Source organism: Podarcis raffonei, chromosome 8 (genome assembly GCF_027172205.1).
Source record: "Podarcis raffonei isolate rPodRaf1 chromosome 8, rPodRaf1.pri, whole genome shotgun sequence".
In the NCBI taxonomy this organism is placed as follows: domain Eukaryota; kingdom Metazoa; phylum Chordata; class Lepidosauria; order Squamata; family Lacertidae; genus Podarcis; species Podarcis raffonei.
Window position 1 is genome coordinate 48,451,337 of NC_070609.1, and position 17,512 is coordinate 48,468,848.

Sequence of the window (17,512 nt, forward strand, 5' to 3'; positions counted from 1 at the left end):
ACCTGTCAATCAGACAATTCACAGCCAATAGGATAAGTTTGCTGTAGTACCTCTGCTGAGAGTGCTAGATTTGTCCTCTTGGCTTTCCAGCTTGAGCAGCCAGTTATATTTTGCCCCCTACCCCAGTAAAACTTTTCAGATGAACCTTCAACACTAAACCCTTAAAAAAGGAGGAATTTTGAGGAAGTTGCTGCTGAGCTTTCTGGTCCAGCAAGATTAGATGCAGAGCTATGGAGATTCCAGACACTGCAGAGAAGTGTTATATTGCCAGAGGAACAGGACAGAACATGTTTGAAGTGGGAGCCAAAAAGGAACTCCTCCATAAAAGATCTATCACTCTGAAGAAGTCTAACAAGGCCACCTTAGAAAGGCTTCTTTCCCTTATGCCGCTGGGGGAAGGCTGCACAGCTGTGAGCTGAACTTCTATCAAGTAGAACCATGGAATGGGCCACCAAGGGCAGCTGCTGACTGGCCTCAGACAGACCTAGCTGAGCCAAGAGAGGGTTACAAGTGGAGATTGCTGTACTTGTTGTTATGCTGTATGCTGCCCTGTGCTCTAATAAGAGATAGGCAGTATATAAATAAAATGAGCAAATATTATAGTTTTTACATCTGGTGTCAATTTTGAGGACTCTGGGTTCCCTTCTAGCCAGGTGGTGTGGTTAGAGTGTTGGATTGGGACCTGGGAGACCATGGTTCAAATCTCCACTCAGCCATGAAGCTCACAGAGTGACCTTGGGCCAATCACTCGCTCTCTGCCTAACCTATCTTGCAAGGTTGTTGTGAGGATAAAATGGGGAGGAAGAGAACTGTTTACACCACCTTGAGCTCCTTAGAGGACAGTTGGGATACAAATGCAATAAGCAAATAAACAAATTTTTGTTAATGCTGGAAATGTGAAGAGAGTGGCAAGAGTAGGAAGTCTTTAGGTCATTCAGGAAATTCCTATGGGCAGTGCTATTTTTATAGAAAAAGAGGTCAGGAACTCACCATGAATGCTTCCCTTGTTGGCAATGGCCACCTGAGAGGTGCTGGAACTGAGTTCTGGTGAGTTCTGTCTATAAAAAAGCGCTGCCTGTGGGCAGTTGACTCAGGCGGGGGTGGCGGGGTGAGGACAAGGGATGCTAATGAGCATCTCAGTTGCTGACAATGGAGAGATGGCAGGAGCAGACTTTGGTGCCCTGTGTGATGCCAAAATTTGGCGCGCGCCCCAGCTCTCGCCTTCTGTGCTGCTCAGTTCACTACATCTTAGTTGTGGCCCCCTGTGGCACCCCCTCTAGGCTTGATGCCCAGTGTGGCAGAATCAGTCACACTGCCCTAAATCAGCCTCTTGAATTGGGAGCTGTTGACAGGCATTGCTGCACTGAAGCGTTGCCTCAGGCTTCCCTGGTTTATTTGACTCCACCCTCTGAGCAGCCCTCAACAGGAAGTAGGAAGTGACTTCTGGCAGACTGGGCAACGACATCTTTTCACTGCTTTTCAGCTGCACTGTGTTGGTGACCTTAGCCTTGTGCTGCCCTGTTTCTACCTGAATTCTTCCAAGCCCATCTATCTGCTTCATTCCTCTTTAGTTACTGCCTGCCTTCAGGCTCCTCTTCCTTTCCCCTTACTCTCAGCAGCTGTAGGCAGAGAGGAGGTATCATTCTCCAGGTAATCAAGCTTGGCTACCATATGCTAAAAGTCCAAAGTGCATTCTGTCAGTCTGTGGAACCCATTAGACTCCAGCAGGTGTCAAGTGGAATTTAAATGTGATCAAAGTGTCTCAAGATAGCTGCCAGGATGATCCTTTGGGGAATGAGGACTAAAACGTGAGAGGTTTGAATGGTAGCAGCACCATCAATGTATATGTTCCAAACTCAGATTGCAAAGTGACAAAATTGCACACTGTTTGAAAAATACTCCCTTTGTCCTCTGCTTGGCTGAACTGGTCATGACTCTGCTGTGAATATAGATGGTGTTGTTAATCAGGCCTGATCCCACATAACAAGGCTGTGAGTGAGAAGAGATGTTTGGCACAACTGACACACCTAAAATTCAGAAACACCTCACTGTAGGACAAGGCTGTGATCTGCATAGTCAGTGCTATAGAACTTCCTCTTTTTTGCCTGCCTAATAGACACATGGCGCTTGGTCTGGAGTACTGCATAAAGAGGCAGTCGTGGATGGCTTTCTCTTGCCATCAGTATATTGCATGTTCATTATTCAGATCCCTCGCTCAGTAGCTTAAACTCTGGAGGCTGGCATACCATTACTGTCTAGCCTACTTCATGTTTTTGTTTTTGTTTTACAAGGCAGTGCATAAAGTGGAGCTACTTTCAGCAAGTACACAGATAGACCTGCTGTGCCCCCCTTGCAGGTGCCAGGGTCCAGCTCCCATTAACAAACAATTTATTTTATTTATTAAATTTCTATACTGCCCTTCATCTGAGGATCACAGGGTGGCTTACAATATAAAAACACAAAAATACATAAAACCTAACCAAAACACCCCCACCACCCCCAGTTAAAGGTCCACAGATTAGCCAAAAGTCTGGGAGAAGAGGAATGTTTTTTCCTGGTTCCTGAATAAGCTTTGGGAAACAGATTTAATTTTTTTATTGTTCGGTACTTGAATGAGTGAGGGGCTTTCCAAGAGCTCCTTCCATGCTGCTTTGACTGCCATAGTGCTGATGGGTTTTAGTGTTCCTGATAACTTCTGCCCATCCGTGCTTTCCTCCCACTATATTTTCCAGGCTTGGCAACAGAGAGTAGCTGCTTTATTGGGTGAGGGGGCTGTGTGCATGTCTCGTCTGCTCTGTGTGGAAATGTGGCCTATTCTTTCTCCTGACTGACTGCTTCTCTCTCTCTCTCTATTTCTCTCTCTCCCTCTTCCCTCTTTTTCTGCCTTTAGGTCCGAACCAAACTGGGTGCAATGAACGCTCCATGCAGGCCTCGCCATGGAAGGCTGTGACTCATCTGTCATCTCGGGGAAGGACAATGGGTGTGCTATTCCTCAGCACCAGCAATGGACTGAACTCAGCAGCACCCACCTCCCCAGCAAACCTTGTAACATGGAGCCATCTGCAGCAGAGAGCCATGAAGCCCTAGACAACCGGCGGGCTCCTTTCAGTGAGCACTCCGCAGAAAGTGTCGTTGCCTCTGGCTCCAGCACTGAGCCAGCCAGCAAGGAGGTCAGCTGTAACGAATGCTCCACCTCTTTCGCCAGCTTACAGACCTACATGGAGCACCACTGCCCCAGTGCCCGTCCGCTCCTCCCTCTGCAAGAAGACTGTGGGAGTGACACTGGCGAGGAGGGAGATGAGGAAAGTGATGTAGAGAATCTGGCAGGGGAGATAGTCTACCAGCCAGATGGCTCGGCATACATTGTTGAAAGCATCAGTCAGCTGATCCAAAGTGGGGGGGTCTGTGGGGGTGGCAATGGCACCAGCAGTGGGACGCTCCCATCACTCTTTATGAACTCTCTCCCCAGTGCTGGGAGCAAGCAAGGCGAGGCAACTTCGGCTGCGCCTGTCTACCCACAGATCATCAACACTTTCCACATAGCCTCATCCTTTGGGAAGTGGTTTGAGGGCTCGGACCAGGCCTTCCCGAATACCTCAGCCCTGACAGGGGTTAGCCCTGTCCTGCACAGCTTCCGCGTTTTTGATGTGCGCCACAAAAGCAACAAGGATTACCTGAACAGCGATGGTTCTGCCAAAAGTTCCTGCGTATCCAAAGATGTTCCCAACAATGTGGACCTGTCCAAATTTGATGGCTTTGTGCTTTATGGAAAGCGGAAGCCCATCCTGATGTGTTTCTTGTGCAAGCTCTCCTTTGGATATGTCCGCTCATTTGTGACCCATGCGGTGCATGACCATCGAATGACTCTGAGCGAGGAGGAGCGGAAAATTCTTAGCAATAAGAACATCTCCGCTATCATCCAAGGAATAGGCAAAGACAAGGAACCCCTTGTAAGCTTTTTGGAACCAAAAAACAAAAACTTTCCACACCCTTTAGTTTCCACAGCTAACCTCATAGGCCCTGGACACAGTTTCTATGGCAAATTCAGTGGGCTCCGCATGGAAGGGGAAGGGGGTACCCAGGTTGGGGCTGCCAGTGGAGCAGAACAACCCCAGTCAGGCCTCTTGGCCTCTGGGGCTCTCTTGAACCTTGGAGGGCTAACAAGTTCAGCTTTGAAGACCCCAATTACCTCAGTCCCCGTGGGCCCACTGGCTTCCAGTCCAACAATATCCTCCGAGGGGAAGGAGGACCCTGGGATAGTAGAGTATGAAAAGCAAGACCTGGCTGACCAGGACAGCCTCTCAGAGAAAATTGAGCCAGCTGGGGAGGACGAGGAGGAGGAAGAGGACGAGGAGGAGGAAGAGGACGAGGAGGAGGAAGATGATGAGGGGTGCAAAGGGCTGTTCCCAAGCGAGTTGGAGGATGAATTGGAGGAAAGACCTCCTGAGGAGTCTGGGGCAGTGGCAGGCAGCGGCAGCAGCAAAAAGGACCTTGCTCTCTCAAACCAAAGCATTTCTCCCTTAATGCCTAATGTGCTCCAGACTCTGTCCAGGGGCACAGCTTCTTCTAGTTCTAATTCTGCTTCTTCCTTTGTCTTTGATGGTGCAAATAGGAGGAATTGTTTAAGCTTTAACAGTGAGGGCAGCAGGAGGCTCGACTTCAGTGATGAAAGTGCCAATAAAGACAATGCCACAGTACCAGAACCAAATGAGAGTGTTGAGGGTGAAGACGGGAGCTGCATTTCCCATCACCAGCATGTGGGGCCCCTATGTGAGCTTGGGGGTGGGGAGTGCCCCTCGGGGAGCGGTGTGGAGTGCCCCAAGTGTGACACCATCCTGGGCTCCTCAAGGTCACTTGGCGGCCACATGACCATGATGCATTCACGAAACTCATGTAAAACGCTCAAGTGCCCCAAGTGTAATTGGCACTACAAGTACCAGCAGACGCTTGAGGCTCACATGAAGGAAAAGCACCCAGAGCCGGGGGGTGCGTGTGCCTACTGCAAAAGCGGGCAGCCCCACCCACGGCTGGCACGGGGCGAGAGCTACACATGTGGTTACAAGCCTTTCCGCTGTGAGGTTTGTAACTACTCCACTACTACCAAAGGCAACCTCAGTATTCATATGCAGTCTGACAAGCATCTCAACAACATGCAGAACCTGCAGAATGGAGGTGGGGAACAAGTTTTCAGTCACACTGCTGGGGCGGCGGCGGCGGCGGCAGCTGCTGCTGCGGCTGCTGCTGCCGCCACCAACATGGGTAGCAGCTGTGGGGCCCCCTCCCCCACCAAACCAAAAAGCAAACCAACCTGGCGGTGCGAGGTTTGTGACTATGAGACCAACGTTGCCAGGAACCTTCGCATTCACATGACCAGTGAGAAGCACATGCACAACATGATGCTGCTTCAGCAGAACATGAGCCAAATGCAGCACAACCGCCACTTGGGCCTGGGCAGCCTGCCTGCTGAGGCTGAGCTGTACCAGTACTACCTGGCTCAGAATATGACCCTGCCCAACCTCAAGATGGACAGCGCTGCGTCTGAGGCTCCATTCATGATGGGCAGCTTCCAGATGGATCCCACCAACACAATAGCATCCATGGCCCCATCTCTAGGTGAGGTGACCTGAGTTCGCCCTGTGATTCTTTGTGGGGGGTTGTGCATAGATATTCTCAGCTGGGGTCTGCCACTGGGAGGAGCCATGGAAGAAATGGTGTGCAAGAGTGGCTTTTCGTGGGTCATGAGATGTGTTCAGGTTTCTTGTTTTCTCTGGGCAGCATGTTTACATCTCTTAGCAAATTTTGTGAGTTTAAGAACATCAAAAAGGTTATGAAGAGGGCAATCTGCCATCAGACTCCTACAGACATGCATATGTTAGATGCTTCATTCTTGTACCTCTGCCAACCTATTCTAAAAGTTTCTCTTTTTACATGAGGGTTAGGAATATGTTTATGAAGGAATAGGGCAAAACCCAGCTTTCAGGTTTGTTCCATGTGTGTGGTGAATGCAGCAGACTTAGTGGTAATGGTGAATTGGCAGGCCTGAATTGCTAGAAACCCAAAAAATAAAGAATAACTTCTTGCCCCCCCCACTTTCTTTAGCATTTCAGCTTAAACCTAGGCTGATATTTATACAGGTGAGCGATCACTTGAACCATGCTGGTTTTCATATTGTCAGAATATGCATATGCCTCCATCCTCCTTTTTCTGGAGAAAGCAGGAGAGCTGTGATTATTACTGCATTCATTAGGAGAACTAACCAGACAGGTTTAAACTTTTGTTATATACTGAATATTTAATATTAAAGTGTTTTCCCACATGGTAATAATGGTAGGGTTTTTTTAGCACTAACATATCACAAGAAAAGCCTATGTTTAATTCTATCATTAATCTGGTGTATGTAACATTTTTATCAACTTTATATGTACTTGGGTGAAGCACTTTTCAGTAGGGGTTGATTGAAAGGGTTCCCCTACTTAAACATATTGTAGGAGTTATTTCACTTCAAGGCCAATCTGCTAGCTCTTTGGATGTATTTTGGTTGGGAGGGCTTAGTTGAAATTTGGATGTAGAAAATGCGTGTTTGTTGTTAGCAGAGTTTGCTGCTTTTAAACAACTGCAGTGGTGCGTGTGTATGGAAGTCACTATTTTTTGTAATCTGTGAAATGGTACAATTCTGAGTGTAGTGGCTCGGCAACTTCTTCCTGGAGTGTGTCAAGCCAACCTCCTGCTGAGACTGAGAGATTCAGGCTGGGGGTGGGGGCAACATGACATCCCCACATTGTTAGCAAAGCAATTTCTCCCCCTCCCTATGGATGCATCTAAAGCTGTAAGAAAGGCCATCCTGTGGCTGCAACCTTGGACTGAGTGGAGGGTGTGCAGAAGAGCCAGGTTTGGCTCCAGCAGACTCGTGACCAGTGTTTTATTGGAGAAAAAGGAGATGGAGATGTCACTTTCTCATTTTATGTAGCCTGTCTTTCACATATCAGTAGATACTTTCATACTGGGAGTTTTGCAGGGAAATGAGTGACTTTTCTTGCCATACAGAAAACAGTGTATAGTAGTATAATCTGCTCTGAAACAGGGCAGGGGAGGGAGGGAGAAATCATGCTTTTAAGATTTCTTCCCCTGAACTAAGCATCAGATACAGACCTGAGAGACCTGCCCTTTGTGTCTTTCTATGTTTGAAGTTCAGAGAAATCCCTCCTTTTGGAAACTGCAAGCTTTTCAGACAACTGTGTTTATAATTTAGCTGTTCTTTCAAAGTCTCTTGTCTCAAACAGATTCTGTGAAAATTCCCAATTTTTTTATTGGGCATCTTGTGAAATGTTTTAAAGCATTGAAAACTCCATTGTTCTATGATATGAGTCCAAACTCAGCATTACTGCTGTTTAGACAATGAGAATTATAGGTAATAGTTGATATAGGAGGAAATGCTACAAAAACTAAGAAGCCATTGTCTGAAGAAGAACAGGTGTTTTAAAGGACTGTGGCAGAAGGGAGATGATGGAAAGTAGATGAGGGTGGCTTGAGAGTGGAAAGATTGTTTTGACTGTGATGTTCCTGCACCTAGCTGTCCAAACAGTATTTTTCTTGTGCAGGATGAATCGAGGTGACTGTGATTTATCGAGGTGATTGGTGCATATGATTTTGTAGAAGTCTGTGCTAAAGTGAAAAACTCTGTGTGTGAGGGTGAAAGAAAGCATTTAAAAGTAAGGCAGTCTATGGGTTTCATTCAATGTAGTGCTAAGTTAAACTCATTTAAATGTATTATTGTTCCACTGGTGAGATGTTTTGCATCAGTGGAATCTTTTGAGTGAGAGAATGCAGAAGCAGGTTGCTGATAGATTTGTTGCACAGTAGATTGCGAAATCTATTGCACAGTATGTGACTGCTAGGACAGCAGTTCCATTGGATTCCTCTGTTGTGCAACATTAAAATTCACCCATCTGCTAGCATCAGTTGCACTTGCGGACAGAGAGTATTGGATACAGCCTTATGAACACAACCTCAAATTCCTCTGCTTCTGTGCTGCATTTTTAATGTGCTGTACTGGTCCCTCATACCCCCGTGAGGGTAGATTGCTTGTTTCCATTTTAAAGGTGGCAAGTAAGCTGAGATGGAAACTTACCCATGACTGAACAGGAAATGGAATAGCCCAGAGTAGGCTATTGTTCTCACTGCTGGACTCCATGTTTGGGATGCTGTTAGTTTGGCTAGAGTGTACAACTGCAGTACTGTGTTCCCTACCTAGTCCCCTTTCCTGAAAATGCAGAATTCGGGTCTTCATCATGCTTTAACAAATGGGCTAGTGGGTAACACTAGTTCATTCACACATCATGCCAAATCATGGTTTGCCCTGATCTTAGAGTTGACCAATTGTACAGCTGACAAATTTTTAGAGCTGCCTGTCTGCCTCTGTTTCTGCCTCAGAGGTCCACCTTCATCTTCATGATGCAGTAAACTCTGGAGGCAGGTCAATGACTATAGCTATGGTTTGCCAATCCAAGCATGATACACTAAACCATAGTTAAGCTGTGGTTTGATGTGATATCTGAATTGCACCAGTGCATTCCTCATGGGAATTAGTATGACTTCCTTCCTGAACTTGTGGCACCCAAGGGCATAGCTAGGGTTGTGGCAGGGGGATTCTGCTTAGAGATGTAAAATTATTAGGCATTTTGAAGCAATGGAAGAAAACTGCTTGTTTGGGGGAGGGGATTTGGGCAGGTGATAGAAAAAGTAAATATATTCAACATTCCTTTTTGTCAGAACCAAATGTCCTTTACTGCATTAAGAACATGAAGTTGCATGGTAGTTTGATATATATTAAATGTAAAAGTACACATTCCTTCACTCTTACTAAAACAATGATAAACCAAAGGTCACAAATGGAACTGTAACTTGTTCCACCATATTGTATTAACTGCATCTATTATTTTGCCAGGTGGGAAAATAGAAATAAATAAAAGCTGAAAATAGAAACCATTAACATCCTAGTAAACAGGGGGGGGGGCTTTTAAATTGAGCTTAGAATCAGTATGTAGCCCTCAGTGTGGGCAGAAAATATGAGAGAGCACTCAAATAGAAAATAACCATCCCTGTAATATAATTAAATAGTAATACTAAATCTGAATATTTTCAGTTAATCTTAATTGTGTCACTGAACTCTTCAATAGTATGTCATCATATGTAGTCAGGCTATAATCCTCTACACACTTACAAGGAAGTAAGCCCCATTAAACTGAGTGGAATTGGATTGGATTGCAGGTGTCACCTTAGCTGTAGACAAAATTTAAATTTAATTTATTTAATTTATATACGATTTCATCTCAGCAAATATATCCTTGAATATACCAGTAGGACTTATTTTTCATCTTAATCAGACTAAATGTCTCAAATACCACTTTTAGCTCAATGGGCTTCAGAAAATTCAGGCATTGAAATGAGCTTAAGTCTGTCATAAATTTAGTTTTCATCCTTGATTTGGGGTGCTAGTGCTGGTTCAAACATTTATCAGTTTAATTTGATTTGATGTAGTACAGGGGTAGGAAACCTCAGGCCCAGGGCTAAATGTGTCCCGTCCCCCCAGGCCTCTATCAGGCCCTCAAAACTTTTCCTGGGCCACACCCCCTCATTGGCCCTGCCTTGCAGCCTGGGTGATTTTGCTTGGCTTGAATGTGTCCTTGAACTCTTAACAATGCCTCTTGCTTATCTGAATGAAAGGCAGAGAGGAAGGTCTGTAGAAACTAGCCTACTGTGCAAAGGTGCCCACTTCTGCCTCTTCTGCTATGGTAAGCGGCCTTTGGAAGGTTGCCCCTTAGGCTCAAAAATGTTCCATAACCCTGACGTACCAGCTGGAGGAATCTGAGGCAAGTGGAAAGATACATTGAGGGCTGTGTTGAGCATAGGCCATGCCACTGTGTTGTCAGGGCAATATGCTTGGAATGTTCTCAATTTAGAGCACATACCTGGGGATGTTCAGCAGTGTTTGAAAGTACTTTTCCAACATCGTGAGAAAGATGTTGCCTGTTGAATAATCTCATCAAACACAGCAACAATGCATATCCCTTGCAACACTCTCTTTGATCTAAGAGAATTGCAACAAATGTGAACTGACAGTTACTTTTTAAAAATATTAAAATATTATTTTAATAATCATTGCAGGGCTGTTTTTTTTTCAAAAATTCTGCATTTATTATTATAAAGGATAAAATATTTATTAGCTTTTCCCCAATTTCCAGTATGTCCATTTCGGGCCTTGGAAACTAAAAGGGGGAAAGTGGGGTTCTGTTTCCAGTTTCACCCTGTTTCTAGCCCAGGTCTTCATGCCTCAAGGTCTGTAGGAGCTTCTTTGGCCAGGACCCTTCTAGATGCACTGCTGTCATGAAGTGGGAATGAGTTGCTGCCCTCCACCCTGCTTGTTTCTGCAGAGCTTTTCTGACTGACTTTCTTCTTTCTCTGTGCAGTGGGTGGAGAGATCCCCCTGGACATGCGGCTTGGGGGTGGGCAGCTGGTGTCTGAGGAGCTAATGAACCTGGGGGAGACGTTCACGCAGACCAATGACCCTTCGCTGAAGCTTTTCCAGTGTGCCGTGTGCAACAAGTTCACCACAGACAATTTGGACCTGCTGGGGCTGCACATGAACGTGGAGCGCAGCCTGCCTGAAGAGGAATGGAAGGCTGTGATGGGGGACTCTTATCAGTGCAAGTTGTGTCGCTACAATACGCAGCTCAAGGCCAATTTCCAGCTCCATTGCAAGACTGACAAACACGTGCAGAAGTACCAGCTGGTGGCACATATCAAGGAGGGGGGCAAGGCCAATGAGTGGAGGCTCAAGTGTGTGGCTATTGGGAACCCCGTGCATTTGAAATGCAATGCCTGTGACTATTATACCAACAGCTTGGAGAAGCTGCGTCTCCACACAGCGAACTCCAGGCATGAGGCCAGCCTGAAACTCTACAAGGTAAGGAAGACCCAGTTTTTCACATGCTTTTGCTGTTGGGTGGGACAGTGCAGAAAAACTTTGGCAGCTTGCCTTGAACACCAGTTCAGTTCATTTATTCCTAGCTTGGCTAAGAGTAGCTTTTCCAGAAGGAATTCTGAGACTGCGTGCCAGTGCAAGGATGTCAGTGGACATGTAACCCACAGAGCTGCTACTCTTTCTATTGGCTCACCACCTGCAGCCCAATTCTAGGAGAGCCCTTTGTTGAGGAGAGGCAGTGTGTGCAGATACAAGAATGTCACTTCCTCCTATAAGGAAGATAATTCTTTGGGTAGGGAATGCACATTTATGTGTGGTTTGTACTAAGGGGTGGGGTGACCTGGCTGTTTATGTTCTTGTGGTGCTGTTGTTTGTTGCTCCCATGCCTATTAGTTGTGCTGTTGCATTTGTATTTTATGCCAGAAATGTGCACATCTCCTCAGCCTTTCTCAATATAGAGCTCCAAGGCACACAGGTGTTCATGGATCACACCTGTCATTTATACATCCTGTACATTGGTGTACCTGCAGCAAAGTGGCAGGCCAGAGAGGAGGGATGGTTGTAATAGGGCTCTGCTGCCAAGCAGGTTTTTCTCCTCCTCTAGTATACCCTCATTGCCTCTGTCTTACCTCTCTGTCAGCTGCTTCTGGCTGCAAATTTCTGTTCCCCCCGCCCTGCCCCCACACAATCCATGTAGGCTAGAAACCGAGAAGCTCTGCATATACAGTAAATAGTCCTTTCACTTGCACGGCAGAATTGCTCCAGACATTTCTATTGATTTTCACTGGACTTAAAGCTTCACCTTTTTCTCTAATCATCCCATAATGGCTTTAGTATGAACAATCAGGTACAAATTGCTATAAATCTAAGCAGCTTCTAAGCAGCTTCACTTCATGTACCTTCCACTCACTTATACATGCTGTCTTACTGCTTTCATCTGTTTTCTTCAATTTTCTGTTCTACTTGTTCTGCCTCTCTCCAGCCCTCCTCCTGTTTGCTAAAGGGTGTTGCCCTCTTGGTGCTGGGTTCACTCTTACTCTCTCTTGGCTGCTTCTTGACTGTCTAGCCCAAAGTTGGCTATTGGCAAGTTTCAGGAGACCAGAGTAACCTGTTACTGAGTATTTGGCCTGGCATAACAGAGCTGCAGGTACTTATGACCCCAAGTAGGCTTTGCTTGGTTCTGAAAATAAACCTAGGCTAAGTGAGTATGTAAATGTTCACCAGGGGATGACCATTGCAGGAGACTTTACTGATGTACATTATTGTGTGTTAAGGGGCTAGTTGAGCTGCATGGGGCCACAGCCAAACTGTGGAGCTATGTCAGCAATGAGCATTACATGGTCTCCCTCCAGGATGGGTGGGAAATGGGAAAGGTAGTTGGGGCAATGTGATAGATCTTCTTGCCTATGCAGCGAGCTTCTGCTGATGTTACCTACCTGCTGAGGATGCTACCCATGTACAAAACTGTTATTAAATCTGCAACTTCCTTCCAAACTCTTTAAGGAATTCACATTTTATATATGTGGAGGCTTCAGGCATTTGAGTCTTCCACTTATATAAAACTGCATGTCTCCAATTTTACCCACAAGGAAGGAGACTGAGCCTGACTTCCATGTCCTTTTAGAAATATCAGGCTTAGTCCTTCCCAGTTTGGCTCTAGTGTTGGGTAGTGTCCCAACCTGGTTAGATGGATTGGTTTGTAGTATTGGTAGAAGCACTGGCATTATTAGGATGATGTGACTTAGTCTAGAACAGGGGTCAGCAATCTTTTTCAGCTGTGGGCTGGTCCACCGTCCCTCAGACCATATGGTGGGCCGGACTGTATTTTGAAAAAAAAATATGAACGAATTCCTATGCCCCACAAATAACCTAGAGATGTATTTTAAATAAAAGCACACTTTCTGCTCATGTAAAAACACCAGGCAGGCCCCACAAATAACCTGGAGATGCATTTTAAATAAAAGGACACATTCTACTCATGTAAAAACACGCTGATTCCCGGACCTTCCGCAGGCCGGATTGAGAAGGCAATTGGGCTGCATCCAGCCCCCGGGCCTTAGGTTGCCTACCCCTGGTCTAGAAGGAGTTGAGTTTGGATATTGGAATCAGGAATGTTGGGAATCATACTGACAACAAATTCTGGCTCTTCATTTGTGTTTCTGCCCCTGTGGCTCAGAGTCTGGGGAACAGTCCTAGGGCCAGCTTTTCTTTTTTCAGGACCTTGAGTTGTGTATTGTAAAATGGAGATTGGTGGGATGTTTTCCTCTTGCTAATGTAATCCATTAGCCTGGCACATGCATAATCAGTTTAGAGTGCAGTTAACTGGATGTAATCGAGTTCTTGCCTCTCTGCTGGAGAAAATCCTCTCCAGATGCTGCCTGGGTGAGAGAGCTCAAGGCTTATCATACTTTCAATCCTCCTTACCCTGCCTTTTTGCCATTTTCCTTTTAAGTTGTTATTCCTTGGCTCCATGTATTGCATAAATGGTGCTAGGTGCCAGAAATGTGTGTGTGTGTGTGTGTGTGTGTGTGTGTGACTGACAAGTATCAGCAGAGGGACACTTGAAACCTTGCTCCTTGAGCAGGTTGCCTAGTGGGTTTTAGTGCTAATGAGAAAGCCCTTGTGGCGCTGATAAGATGTTGGCAAGCACCACCTATGTATAGCTTCAGTGGCAAAGTGGGCACAAAGTTAAGGTGGATGTGTTGGGAAGCCTGGATGCAAAAGGTAAAGAAATGCAAAAGCAAGCCATTCTTGCACGACAGGGAAATGAAAGACTTTTCAAACTAGTATTTGAAACCGCTGAATAATTCAACACTACATTTAAGTCTCCCAAAGAAGTGGACATTTTCATTTATTTATTTATTTGCTCCATAGCTTGTTAATGGCATGGATTCAAATGATGACCAATTTTACCACATTGGCTAGGCATGCAGTAGAGCAAGGCTGAGGAAACGTGCCTCCAGATGTTGCTGAATTGTAACTCCCATCAGCCTTAGCAAACGTAGCCAGTGGCCAGGGATGATGGGTATTGTAGTCCAGTAACATCTGGAGGGACAAAGGTTCCCCACACTTGCAGTAGCTGCTGCTCACGTTGCACATTAGGGTCATGCTGTCAGAATAGATTGCTTGCTTAATAGCTGTTTTTTGGCATTTAAATATTCCTAATTATGCTTTAATTAGTCCCTTAACGGGACTTTCTGCTCAGTGGCTGATCCCCAAAAGCAGTTTACCAGCAAAGTCACCTTTTGTACATGTCAGGGGGCCCATTGGAGCTTGTGTTGGCACTTGTCATTACAAGCCTGAGAGTAGTCCTGTATCTTCCTGACGTGGCAAAACTCTTGGAAAATAACTGAAAGTTGACACAGGTTTGGACAAGAGTGTAGTAACTCAGATATTCTGTGTCCCTTACCTTTAAGCGGTTCCTAAGTAATACTATACAAGACAGGCTTCCTTCAGCAGTTCTGGATGGCCATTATAATAAGATTCCTTATGCAGACAGACTCTGTATTTTTTTGGTAACCCCATTATATGTTAACTTGTCCCCTATACACAGATCCAAGGAGGCACTTCTCTTTGTACAGGATAGTGGGCCCTTCCCAAGTGAGAGGGTTCAGTGTTCGTTGAGTGACAACAATACATTGGTGACACATAAGGTGGCCTTTTTTGTTGTGGCAGCAAAAAAGATCAGGAAGAAGGAACTGGATAAAATAGCCATAAACTATAAGGGAGATTCAGAGTACTAAATTGAAAATCAGTGTAGATGCAGGGGCATCCCTGTTATCAGATATCTCACATATGTTTACTGTTTTTATTTGCCGATGTCTAAGTTATATTTTAAGTTGACTGTGATTGTATGGAATTGTCATGGCACAATAAACTTACTTTGATTTGATACAAGGCAGGCATCTACAGGTAAATAAATTTGCCCCCAGATCTGGGATTGAAAAAGAAACTCCTTGCACTTTTTGTTGAATGAAGCTGGAGAGATGCTGGCTCTGGGACAGCCTGCAGGAGTGTGTTGACTTTTCTTGGTGATGTGTGTTTCTTGCCACTCCATGCTCATGACTAGATGGTACATTGTGGGTAAAAGGAAGCAGTCTCTCCTTGCACCTTCATGTTTGCCATTAAGTTGTCTCTGTGGAACTCTCCTGTATGGACATCTGGATATATCATGCATTGGTGCACTCTATGCAAGTTTTTTCACTTCAGCTGTCTTTCTACTAGCATTGTTTTCAGCCCTTTGTTTCTTTCCCCCAGATTATCCTCTTCAGGGAGGCCATAGCTGTCTGTACTTTTACTGTCATGGCTAAGATAGATATTCCTGACTCTTCCCAAGAGTCAAGCATTGGCTCCTTGGTGAAGCATTTTATATTTGCTGTGGCACATTGGACTTAGTAGATGGCTGAGTGTGCCTACTGAGGTCTGGAAGCCTTACTTGTCCCCAAGCAGCTGAATAGTTCTTTGTGTACCTTGCTCCTGTTCTTCCTCCTCCTCCACTTCTTTGCTATGGCTGTTTGCATTCAGCAGTGGTGTTGTTGTTTCGTCCTGGATGGTCTTGTTGAGACCATTTGACAGCGGGTGAGATGGTGCTCCAAATAAACTTCAGTTTGTGTGCAGAATGAAGATGATAAAAGCACTGGAAATGTTTCAGGAAGCAGAAAGTGAATCCTCTCAACTGAGAGGATGCTAATTACACAGCTAATTAATCCAACAGATGTTGCTCTCTCTTGGTGCAGATCATGCTAGTTAAGTAGGCTTCCTGCACACTCTTCAGAATGCCTTGGCGTACATTCTATGTTTATCATTTTAGGCGCTGGAGTGCCTGGAGCCTCTTTGAGGTTTCAGCCTTTAAAGCTGGGGGCAAAAGGAGCTGCAGACCTTACTGTAACCTGTGGAGACTCTTTCTTCCCTCAGCCTGAATCTTTTCCATCTAACAGATAATGTCCTCTAGGCTTGAATCATACCATATGTGTTTGCATGTGCTCTATGACATTCTTGTTTGCAAGTGATAGTAAAGGCATCAGTGAACAGACTGACACGTGTCAGGGGTTTGAACCCACCTAGGGTAGTAGAGCTCAATGTTCCTTGCATTGCCCTGCTTGCTCTTAAATTCTTTGGAGACTGACAGGCACTGAGCATGTCCTTAGCAAAGCCTTCAGTTAATCAGTCAGTTTACTGTGGTGGTGTTTATTATGAACATTTATATCCCACCTTTCCATCAGAATATTGTCTAATAATAAATAGAAAATATAGGAAAATACAAACTAAAAGCATTTAAAATGCACCATCAATAAAACATACCAAATAATAATATACTTCCTTTAAAAGTAAAGGAAGCATATAAGAGCAGGAGAAATTAAACATCCTATGATGAGCCATCTGAAAAAGAGAAGTTTGCTCTTCATTGAGAGAGGGTATTCCATAGTCTGGGTGCAGCCACTCACAGGTTTCTACAAAATTATCCTCTATACTTTACTGAGGACAGAGCTGACCCATCCATGAAGCAGGGTGAAACAGCTGCCTTGGGTAGCGGTAGAGAAGCAGTGCCAGTATTAACACCAATTTTTGAGATCTTGAAAGACCTCACATATTGTGGGAGATCTCATGAGATCTTAGCAAGATCTTGCCATAAATTGGCACCAATACCGACAGAGATGGGTGGTGTGGTGGTGGTGGCTGTGTCAGTGGCACAGCTGAACAGGATGCTGCTTCCATTTCTTCTCAAGGCTATCCCTGCCAGAAGTGAATTTCTCTTGCATATCTTAATTCCTGAAAGACCACCTGCCCAGGAAGCAAGAACTTCAGGGCATGTTTAGCCTGGAGAATAAAAAATGAAGGGGAGACATGATAGCTCTTCTTCAGATACCTGAAGGTCTGTTATGCAGAAAATAGAGCAGACTTGGGCATTGGAACTAATGGATGGAAATCGCAAAGAAGTGGATTTCACTGAACATTAGGAGATACTAAGCTAGTGGAACAGACAGCCTTGGAAAGTGTTGGGTGTCCCTCCCCCCCCCCCCCGGCGAGGTTGTCCATATGACAGGGATGTTGTAGTTGCAGAGTCCTACATTGCAAACCCTGCACTGAGCAGGGGTTGAACTAAATTTTCTCTAAGGTCTCATCCAACTCCAATCCTCTGTGTCACCTTGGCCAAGTTTGATATCACAAAGAAAAGATACAGTTGGTGCTCCAGCTGAAGTTGCGCAAATGCATTAATGCCAACAGTTGCCACCTGTGTATCCAAACACAGACTAGAATCCTGGAGTAACCCAACTTGCTAGCCTGATTCTTCAGGAGAGAATACTACTCGCTCTAAAAAATCCCGGGATAGTCTTTCTGTGTGGGTTCATGTAGATTAGAAGCTTAAACATCATGGAAAACAGAACAGAACCCTCTGGGGGCACCATAGGGCACTAGCCAAGGGGCCAGACAGGAGCCTCCCAGCACCACCTTTTGGAACCAGCTGTCCAGGTAAAACTTGAACCACTGAGCGACACCCTGGGCAATAATGGTATCAAGTCAATGAAAGGT

The 17,512-nt window shown here is 45.3% G+C and overlaps 1 protein-coding gene across 11 annotated transcripts in view; it reads left to right on the forward strand.

Annotated features, from left to right (window-relative positions):
• The window catches only part of ZFHX3 (zinc finger homeobox 3), a 255,803-nt gene that overhangs the window by 140,679 nt on the left and 97,612 nt on the right, over window positions 1-17,512 (forward strand). For 9 of the 11 annotated variants that reach the window (XM_053399816.1, XM_053399814.1, XM_053399815.1 and 6 more), the window contains 2 exons: window positions 2,891-5,613; window positions 10,467-10,963. In XM_053399816.1, the coding sequence (XP_053255791.1) occupies window positions 2,937-5,613; window positions 10,467-10,963 (3,174 nt within the window). In that variant the 5' untranslated portion in view covers window positions 2,891-2,936. Of the gene's footprint in view, window positions 1-2,890; window positions 5,614-10,466; window positions 10,964-17,512 lie in introns of those variants that run through there. The other 2 variants (XM_053399820.1, XM_053399821.1) reach the window with 2 other exon arrangements.